The sequence below is a fragment of the Euleptes europaea genome, chromosome 17, assembly GCF_029931775.1.
Source record: "Euleptes europaea isolate rEulEur1 chromosome 17, rEulEur1.hap1, whole genome shotgun sequence".
Classification (NCBI taxonomy): Eukaryota; Metazoa; Chordata; class Lepidosauria; order Squamata; family Sphaerodactylidae; genus Euleptes; species Euleptes europaea.
In genome coordinates, this window is record NC_079328.1 from 16,924,833 (window position 1) to 16,935,641 (window position 10,809).

The 10,809-nt window shown below is 45.1% G+C and overlaps 1 protein-coding gene across 1 annotated transcript in view; it reads right to left on the reverse strand.

Annotated features, from left to right (window-relative positions):
• PHF21B (PHD finger protein 21B) overlaps positions 1 to 10,587 on the reverse strand; it is a 192,393-nt gene extending 181,806 nt beyond the window's left edge. Inside the window, exons 1-2 of the mRNA XM_056862512.1 lie at positions 10,544 to 10,587; positions 10,024 to 10,089 (exon numbers count right to left, since the gene is read on the reverse strand). Of these exons, the coding sequence (XP_056718490.1) occupies positions 10,024 to 10,089; positions 10,544 to 10,561 (84 nt within the window). The 5' untranslated portion in view covers positions 10,562 to 10,587. The remainder of the gene's footprint in view (positions 1 to 10,023; positions 10,090 to 10,543) is intronic.
• Between the last annotated feature and the right edge of the window lie 222 nt (positions 10,588 to 10,809).

Sequence of the window (10,809 nt, forward strand, 5' to 3'; positions counted from 1 at the left end):
TTCCTGAATAAGGACAAGGCCTTTGCTACCTGACAGCAGCGTTATGCAGGGCTTCTGTTCTATTTTACTTTCTGCCAAGGAAAGCGTATTCTTTTCAGTCTTAACCTTGGGCTGTTGGTTTAACTCTTCCAGGAGTTAACATATATTATTTTATACAGGGTTGCCTTTGTTATATCACCCATAAGGGGCTGCGCACACTCTGTGAAGCACAGAACATAAGATTTCAATAGCTGCTTAGTATTGGCAGACAGAGGTTGTAGCTAGAACTAAGCCGCATCAGCAATTTCATATGACACTCTGGAACTGCGGCTACATAATCAGTGGCTGATTCAAGAAAAAGGAAGATGATGCATAAGGAAGATACTGTAAACAGCCATAAGTTGGTGCTACTTGAAGCAAAAAGAGTAATCTTTAAATCTTCAGTAGGTAATGGAAATAGTACACAGTGCTTTAACGTATGGGCAAACTATGTACAGAGTCAATCAGGTTAAAATAACAACTGATTTAAAATAAAGCATTTCAGTCTAATTCCGTTCTCATCTTTTCTTCGTTCGTATCTTAAATTAGCAATATATTCCTAATATTTTCTGAGCCGCACAGCCTGATCCTGGGTAGGGCGACTTGGAAGTGAATTCTATAGAGTTCGATCCTGTTGTGCCTTAGATTGCAGCCTCAGTTTCCACATGCCTTTATTTCATGTAATAGCTCCATTTCCCAGGGCTACAGAAATTATTAGTCTTTGTCTCACTTTAAAATTGTAGGCACAGTGCAACACATGTTTAACTCTCCACTGAAATAAATGGGATTTAAACATATTTTGCTTTGGCCATAGGAAGATGCTGTTCATTTCTAGCACAAACATATTTTTCTATAATTCAACGTTGATGGATGGATAGATGGAGAGATGGATAGATGGATAGATATTTGTTAGCATTGAGTTAAGCAGAGAATCCACCGGTGGGACGTTTTTTGGGCAGAGCCTGAGGAGGGCGGGGTTTGGGGAGAGGAGGGACTTCAATGCCATAGAGTCCAATTGCCAAAGTGGCCATTTTCTCCAGAGGAACTGATCTCTATCAGCTGGAGATCTTCACCTAGTCCCTGGAGGTTGGCAACCCTAGAGGACAGAGGAGAGACATATTCTCACTTGTCCATTTTCTAATCCTTGGGGACCGTAGATCGAATAAAACTGAATGCAACCTGGCTGAAATTAAACATTTCTAAGTCCCATTAACTTAAGTTGGAGACATTTAAGCACATGCTTAGCTCTCCTATTGAAATCAAGCGGTTTGGCATTCTGGTTATAGTCAAATACCTTTAGCTGCTTCGTAGATAAACAATGTTTTATTTTTAAACTCCATATAGCCATATTCATTCCCTTGCAACCTCCTGTGTAAGAGTGGCCAGCGTACCTTCTAAAATATATCTCTAAATATGTCTCTACACTGGCCTTTGGAGGAAGGCCTCTAGAAATAGTCGAATCACCGTTCTTTTGGCTAGAGTTGCCAGATGAAAATGTAAAATGCAATAGTTTTCCTCTCCCGCAGACCTGTAGCACCTTGAAATAAATGTTTGTCCCTTCCACAAAACATTGTGCCAGACCTGAAATAATCGACAACTATGATCTCCAATGGAGTTACACTAACAGCTCATTCCTGTGGTTGGGGGTCGAATGGGTTTAGGAGGCACTGTGGCCCCTATGCTGGTGTCCATGCCACTTGCGCTGTCTAAACTGGCATGGATGCTGGCATTGGGGCACGTATGCCAGCCCCCCTGGACTGCCATGGCAACACAGCCCTCGGACACTAGCTTGGCCTCCCGCTGGCATCCCTGGAGGAGATCCAGGTTCGTTCCGTGGGCAGAGCTGCTGGTAGGCAGCTTCCTAACCCCTTTCAGCCTGGGAATGCCCCCCTAAGCAACAGCAGTGCCGCACCATCTTTTTGTTGGTTCAGCATCGCTGTTTTCAGTGAGGTTTTCCCCTCCTTTTCCAATTTTTCTTTAAATTTTTTCCCCAATTTTTTCTTTTAAAAATGCCCTTTCCCTCCCTGCTGCAGCGGCAAAACCTCTTTGGAGGTGCCACGGCGCCCCCACAACCACTGGCCCAACAGTCCCTGGCCGCTGCAGCTCTCAGAAATAGGCTGTTAAGTGATAAACCTTAAAATAAAATAAAAAAGCAACATGCAGCAACCCTAAAATTATTTGTGGATGTCATGTTTAAAATCAGGCCACTTAAGCAAGACTTCTGTGCAAAGAATCTTGAAATTAAGGGTAACTCTGTTTTTTTTAAGTAGCCAGCACAGACCTGGAAGTATCAGAAAATTCATAAAATTATGCATGGGGCAGAAAAACAACATAGGAGGGTTTTTTCCTCCCTCTCCCATATTACTAGAACTTTGGGACACCCAATGAAGTCGATGACCAACAGATTCAGGACAGACAAAAGCAAGTACTTTTTGGAGCGGTGGAGTCTGATCTGGAGAACCAGGTTTGATTCCTCACTCTTCCACATGAGCGGCGGACACTAATCTGGTGAACCGGGTTGGTTTCCCCACTCCTCCACATGAAGCCAGCTGGGTGACCTTGGGCTAGTCACAATCTCTCAGCCTCACCTACCTCACAGGGTGTCTGTTGTGGGGAGGGGAAGGGAAGGTGATTGTAAGCCAGTTTGATTCTTCCTTAAGTGGTAGAGAAAGTCATCATATAAAAACCAACTCTTCTTCTTTGGTTCAATGAGTAATTAAAATGTGGGATTCCCTTCCAGTGTACGTAGTAATGGGCATGAGCATTGATGGCTTTAAAAGTGGGAGTATATAGATTCATGGAAGATAGGCTTCTAGCAACAATGACTAAATAGGGTTGCCAAGTCCCTCTTCGCCACCGGTGGTAGGTTTTTCAGGCAGAGCTTGAGGAGGGTGGGGTTTGAGGAGGAACTTCAATGCCATAGAGTCCAATTGCCAAAGCGGCCGTTTTCTCCAGATGATCGGATCTCTATCGGCTGGAGATCAGTTGTAATAGAGAGAGATCTCCAGCTAGTACCTGGAGGTTGGCAACCCTATGACTAAAGAGAACATCTGTGTCCAGAGGCAGTCTGCCTCCGAATACTAGTGCTAAGAGGAAGCATCATGGGGAGGCTTATTCCTTTCTGGGCGACTGGTCAGCCACTCTGTGATCCAGGATGCTAGACTAAATAGACCCCATTCCCTGGTTTGCTCCAGCAGGGCTCTTCTTATATTCTTACGAAAAATAATTTTTCTAAATTGGAAATGGTCTAAAATTCAGTTATATGCAAAATCCAGCACCCACAACACAAGTTTCTTTACTGCCCATACTATCAGAACATCAGTTGTTTAGGAATCAGTTTTTGATCTCTGCTGCCTAGACTGGGTACTCTCGCAACAGGTAATGAATACCTTAAGCATGAAAGAAGAGACAGTTCAAAATGGCCCTGTTACAAGTATTTCTTTTACTGAGCAGACAAAGACCTTGCAAGAAAAACATTACTAAATCACAGAGATAATCATCATAGTCAGCTCCTCTAATGAGGCATCATGGGATTACTAGAGTTATTATAAGAGTCATCTTATTGAAGAAATTCAAAGTTAATTGAAATCAATTGTACTGTTCTGACAGCAGGTGTTTTAAGTGGCTAAAATATCAAAGTGAACTCATTAAAACAGTTACAACAAATGTTACATTCACTTTTCGCCTCTAGCACTTCCAAGTGAGACATTACAATTGTAGGATTTTTTAAAAAGCAATCTTTCTCCCACTGTTTATACTTCTATGGACCAAAACTAGTCACACAATATATTTCAGTGCCACAGATGGCCTGAGGTTGGTCTACTTCAGTACTTTGTAGAAAGGCAATTTTTTATCATTAGTCAAACTCCAAAGTGTAATGATCTGCTTTCAGCTTTAGTATTATTATTTTTTTACAAAACCAGCTGACCTCTATAAGATCCCAACCTTGCATACCTAAATAGAAACAAAGAGAATGCCAAGGATACTGATACACATGTGCATTCAGGAGCAATTCTCCAAGATGCTAATGCTCAACTGAGCTAGAAAGTAATGCAACCAATAAGTTACCAAGAAAGAGGCAGAAGGACTGAAGACCACTAACTGCACGACAATAATTCCCTTTCAGTTAAGGCCTAAATGTCTCTTAATTCTTTGATCGCACAATCCACAGAGGCCCAGCGGAGCCACTACCTTTAGCAAAAGGACAACAACGAAGTCAAGCCCAGATTGGAGAGGGGCCGTGGCTCAGTGGTAGAACATCTGCTCAGCATGCAGAAGGTCCCAGGTTCAATCCCTGGCATCTCCAGTTAAAGGGACTAGGCAAGTAGGTGATGTGAAAGACCTCTGCCTGAGACCCTGAGAGCCACTGCCAGTCAGAGTAGACAATACTGACTTTGAAGGACCAAGGATCTGATCCAGTATAAGGCAGCTTCATGTGTTCGTGTGTACGTCCCAATATTGTCCTGAAATGCAGACATTCAGTTCCCACCAAAATCAAGGAAATGTATAGCAGCAAATTTAATGGCCAAATGCCTTGGTGGTACCCCCTTTGGAAATGAGGTTATGGCCAGGATCCAGAAGACCTGTCTCCACACATGCAATATTCTTTAACTCACAGAAGAATGACTCCTACATCATGGTTCTCCCCCCTCCCACCGCCCGAATGTCACTAATATTGACATCAAGCTCAACCATGACTGAGTTTTAGTAAATGTTTTTAGTTTCTCCTTCAATATGCATAAGAAATTTGCCTCTGCAAGGCACCGCCAGTTTTGATTCGAGAAGCCCAACAAAAACAGCCCTTTGTAAGAAAAGAGATAGCATAGTTTCTAATTTGCCCACACCTCCCAAATGCTTAGGAAGAGCACCTTTATTCCAAGAAATCTACTGTCTCCCAAGAACCTACTTCCAGCCAGGTCATAAACAGCATGTGACAGTCAACAATTTCATTCTGGATATGTACCTGCAGAAGACAAACCCCGCCATGACTCTATCTTGGAACAGTCTGTCAGAGACTACACAATGTAGATAGTAAATTATGGCAAAGAAATGAAGCAGTGCAGGAGTGAATGGCATACACGCCATGTCTTTCAGGAAGACATATTTTTATTGCTCTGCTCCCCGACAGGCTTGTCTGAATCCCAAATTCATCACCACTGAAAACACAGGAAGCTTTCTGTTGATTTTCGAAACATGGTTAGCAGCCAGTACTCAAGAGTTGAGCTGCAATTATGAAGCAGGTGGCTTCAGCAAGCAGCAAAAAGTGTTCAGGGACGCCTAGAAAGCACAAACCAAAATGCAGCAAAGCACGTAAGAACAACTCTGGAAAGAAAGCCTTCTATTTACATATCCATGCTTGTTGCTTGTCAGCCTAGATAAAAATGTTACAGTTGCTCTGCAGGTGATGTGGATTCAAGGTGTAAAAACCACTGGACCAATGAATGGGATCTTCACACATCGCATCTTGTTAAAGAAGAGGGAAGTACAATTCATCAAAGCTGTACAAGGGGAAGGCCTGCAGGAACACTAACATTTTTAAAATGACTTTGCCTTTGGGAGCCAAAGGAAGTATTGATTCAAGATGCATTGAAAACACACATACTGTATAATCCAACCTTGAAACTAGTGCAGAAAGTAGTTTCATTCACAGAAAACAGGATAAATTTGATTGCTCTCCAATACAGCTGCAAATATGTATGTGATTTCTTATATAATGTTGATACTTTGTTTTAAATCAATACAATTTACAAGTTCGCCTTGGAAAACCTTCATTTTTGTTTTTATTTTGTGTTAAGATTAGTCAAAATAAGAATCTACTGAATGTAAAAAAAAAATTGTCACCCACCATCTAGCCAAGGGTCAGATGAGTTTAAAATCAGTGGCTTTCAGTATAGTAAAGTGCGCTTAATTTTGTGTGGATTGTCCCCAGGTGTATTTAGTTTGACATATTTTCATTTCTTTGTCAATTAAATATACATGTGCACTCCTCTCAGCTTTGGAGTTGGTTGCTACAAGATTTGCACACCCAGACAAAGGTATACATTAATGGGTTACAAATTAGCAGAATCTTTAAAAAAAAAATAGCAGGAAAAGTATCTAAAAGTGTGAAAGGGAACTTTAAGCTAACATTTCTAATCCTGCCTTCCCGAGGATTTACTTAAACGTTTCCCAGTGGATTTCACTTTTGCTGACAGGGCAAGGATGAATTAATTCAACAAGTCTACCATTAATCTCATACTCCACAGACCTCTTCCAAACTGTGCAGGGCGTGAAAAGGTTAGCTCAGACCCTCTGCTTGAAGAGAATGATAACTGTACCAAAATATAACTTCACGATGTGATTTAAGCAGAGTCCTTAAAACTCATTTCACTTGTGTGTGTTCCCCCTGTGGCTTCACGTCACATAAGAGAGACAGAGAGCAGGGCTGAACGCACCATTTCCAGTAAAAGTAACACTCCAGTCCCCATTTACATGATCTTTCCCCCATTACATGATCTTTAAATAATTGTTTTCTGGCTATGCAAGAGAGTAACATGCAACCATCCCCTGTGATTTATTTTGCAAAAGTCCTGGGTGAGGCAGGGAACCGCTGGCATTCTGCGCCCAAGAGCTGGGTGGCAGGATTCGGAATCGCTTTCTCTGCACCCAGTCTAAATTCCAGCACTGCATAATAAACAGCTTCTCCTCGACTAGCATCCTAAACCTTTAAACAGGCTTCAAGTCCCAGCTGTGATTCGGGGAAGGGAGGGGAGAGTCCCAATATACCCTTTGAATGAGGGGAAACCATTTCCCTGTCGAGGAGAGGAAAACGTGCAAACGCCTTGCTGGTGGGGTGAGGGTGCTAGGGCGCTTTCAATAAATACTCAGCTCTGCGTACCAGCAGAATCAGGAGAACACATTGCAGGGGGGAAAGGGCTGCTGAGCTCTCCAGGCTAGCGGGTCCTGCCATCTACGCCTTCTCCTTCCACCCCCCACCCCCCCAAGAAAAGAAACTCTCCGCTTTGCTTCCACGCCGCGATGCTAGATCTTTGTGCTCTGCTGAGCGGGGCGGGCTGCTCCCCCCTCCCCTCCCCTCCCAAGGCGGCCCCAAAGCAATCAAAGCGGTCGTGTCCGACGGCCCCATCCCCCCACCGTCAAACTCTGCGGACTTTTTTTTTTTTCTTCCCCTCCGTGGCTATTTATGCACGGGAGGTTTCGCCTTGGGGCCAAAACGCACGGTCACTTTATCCTCCTTTAATCCCTGTTTTAGCCAGGATCGAACGCACATTAGGCGAAACGCATGCGTTGGATCCTGGATGAATCCTGGCTGAAACAGGGATTAAAGGAGGATAACGCGACCAGGCGTCGAGCCCTTTATTCATGGAAGGTTTTGCATTGGATCTGTCACTCTCTAGATGCGCATTTTCCCCATCTGAATCCTCAAAACTCTGCATGGCGGCTCATGGTTGAGTTTTGAGAATACGGATGGGGGGGAAAGTGCATCTAAAGAGTGGCAAATAAACCTTCCATGAATTGACTCGCCGCTCTCTAGATGCGCATTTCCCCCCCCCCCATCGGAATCCTCAAAACTCTGCCGGGGGGCTTCCTGTTGAGTTTGGAGGCTTCGGGTGGGGAACTGGGCATCCAGAGAGCGGCCAGCCCAAGGCAGAAGCTCCCGTGCATCAACGGCCCGCGATGGGGGGAGGGAGCGCCCCCCCCTTCCCGCACAAGATGGAAGCTTCCGTGCCCGAAGGGAGACCGCCGACCAATTCCGGGCCGGGAAAGGAGAGGCGGCGGCGGGGCTTGCAGAGGCATTCCGCGCCAGGCGACGGCCGCGCTCCTCCCGGGCAGGGGCTGGCGAGCTGCACGGCTGACTTGGCAACTTTCAGCGCAACTACGGCGGTGGGGAGGGGAGGGGAGGGGAGGGGAGGGGAGGGGAGGGGAGGGGAGGGGAGGGGGGAGAGCCGTGCCTCCTTCCCCTCCCCTGCTGCGCAGGGCGAAGGCTCGAGGGGGGGGGGAGCGGGGCGCTGTCCCAAGTTTGGGTGCTGAAAGTGCGGCGGCATGCCGGAGGAATGGCGAGGAGAGAGGCGTGGGGGGCTCGCTCCGTCCGCCGGAGGGGCTTCTGGAAAGCGGGAGGGAGGGAGGGAGGGAGACGCGGGGGGGGAGGGAGCCGAGGGGAAAGTTGGCTTTTATGTCGGGGGAGGGGGGAGGAGAAGGAGCAAGCCGGCAGATCGTAGATTAGTAGGGCGATTTACTATTTCTTTTTACTTTTTTAAAACAAAATCTCTCCTTTATATGATATTATTAATTATAAAAATCCTTTGTGTGTGTGTGTGTGTTGTGCTGTGGAAAATATAACGAGAAAGAGATTAATAAACATTAACAATAGTACTAGGGTTAGAAATTTATGCAAAAGAGGTTACCACTTTATTGTAAGATGTAGGGAGATGTAGGGGAAGTTCGATTTTTGATTATATATACTTTTTTTTTTTTTTTAACAAAGCTACCTATCTGTGACTGCTTTTTACTGTTTGTATCTTTGTTAAACCCTGTGATTAATCATTTTGGGAAAATAATTAAAATTTTGTGTGTGTGTGTATATGTGTGTGTGTGTGTGTGTGTGTGTGTATGTATATATATATATATATATATATATATATATATATATATATATATATATATATATATATATATCCGAGCAGCTGCGCGATCTGGGCGCTGGAAGTGCTGGAGAGGGGCGGGGGAGAGAAAGGGATGGGAGGGGGGAGAAAGGGGAGGGGGAGGGAAAGGGGAGGGGCTGGCGGGTGCGCGCGCGCTTGTGCGCGCGGCGGCGCCTCCTCCCCCCCCCTCCCAGCTCGCGCGCGCCCCCGCTTTAAAGCTCCGGAGAGGCGCGCCGAGGCCGGCGAGAGTCCGACGGCAGCTGTCCGCGGTGCTGAAAGGGAAGCCGCTCGGGCCCGTCAGCTGATCGGAGCTGCAGGGAAAGTCAACAATGCGAGAGAAGTTTTCTTTCCGCTTGGAGAAAGGGGGGGGGGGGAGCCAGCATTGGCCATTTATGCACGGGAGGTTTTGCCTGGGATTCGCCGCTCTCTAGATGCACGTTTTCCCCATCCAAATTCTCAGAACTCTGCATGGGGGCTTACTGTTGAGTTTGGAGAATTGGGATGGGGGGAAATGTGCATCTAGAGAGTGGCAAGGCCAAGGCGAAACCTGCCGTGCATAAATGGCCATTGCCTCTCACGCACACCAGGGTCACCCACTGCAAAAGCAGAGAGCCCACCGCGCAGAGCGTGCCTGAAAGTTTTTTGGGGGGGCAGGGGGGGCTTTTTCTTCTCCGATTTGCCTAACTACTCAGGGGAATGCAGGATGTGAGTGAGTGTGTGTCTATGCATACATGAACTCGACTCCAAACCCAGCACCTCAGGCAAGCCCAAAGAAAGAGAAGATGCCAGCTGTGTTGATGGGGAGAGGTCTATCTATCTATCTATCTATCTATCTATCCATCTATCCATCTATCTATCTTATATACACACACATATGAAAACAAAATCAGTTTTCCAATCAAAAACAGAAAATCCTAGCTTCCAAAGTGGCTCCATTCTCTCTGTCCCTAACTCTTTGGTCTTCCATGTTGCGAGGCAGTGAAAACAAACTAGTGCCAGACCAAAGAATTTCCCATATTCCTAAAACATGTCGACCAACTCAAAATGGACGCCTCATTAAAAAAAAAAAATTCCAACTACTATCTCTTTTTTGGGGGGGTATTCTGATTGTTATTGTAAACACAGTTCCAAGCAAGGCAAGACAGAACTGAATGTTTCATCCTTTAAAACCTTTCCTCGCTTTGGGGCGCCTTCCATAAACGTGAGTGTTTTTATTCACTTATGTCGCTATTTTCCAGATAATGCAGACTCTTCTGGGATGTTTAGAAAGTGCATTGCGAAAAAAAGAAAAGAAAAACAAAGAAAGAAAAAGAAAGAAAGAAACCCAATTCACAGACAAAAAAAAACTGAATCGATTCGTTCTTACTTGTTTGTCATTAAGAGCTGCTATTCTCGATTGCCTCTCATGGATTTGTTTCTTAAGATCACCGTTCTGTAAAAATGGCAATAAAACGCAGATTAAAGACCCAGCGTAAACTAAAGGCAGTTCAGAGTAAACTTGTGGTCTAGGAATGGCTCAGAGGTATTTAAAAAAAAACACACCAAGGAAAAGCATGCACAAGGGGGGGGGACATCAGGACCCCCTTTAAGTAACAAAGCTCAGCCCAGCCTTCGAATGGCAATCTCTTAGCGATAAAGTTTCTCATCCTGCTGTCCCAAAGAAGCTGCACTAAAATGCTGCCAAAGAGGATTTAATCTGAAATCCTGAAGAAGTGAGCTGTGGCTCACGAAAGCTCATACCCTACCAGAAAATATTTTTGTTAGTCTTTAAGGTGCTACTGGACTCTTGCCCTTTTTGACTACTGCAAACAGACGAACCCGGCTACCCACTGTGAAAGAGGATTTAAAATATTGATATAGACATAGACATAGATTTCTGCATTTACCTGTAGATCTTGCTTCATTTGTGCAACTAGTTTCTAAAAAAAAAAAAACCCCCAAAAAAAAAATCGCCCCGAAAAAGAGGGATTCAGAAAGTGTTTCACGTGTAATGGATTTTTAAAAATGTGCGTGTGTGTGTGGAAGGGGGGGAGGGAGGGGTATGGAACAAAGAGGCAAGTAAACACAGCGAGTCAGTTTCGAGCACGGCTCATAAATATGCAGGTCTCGTCCTAATCTCCCCGACACACACACACACACAGGAGCGCGCACA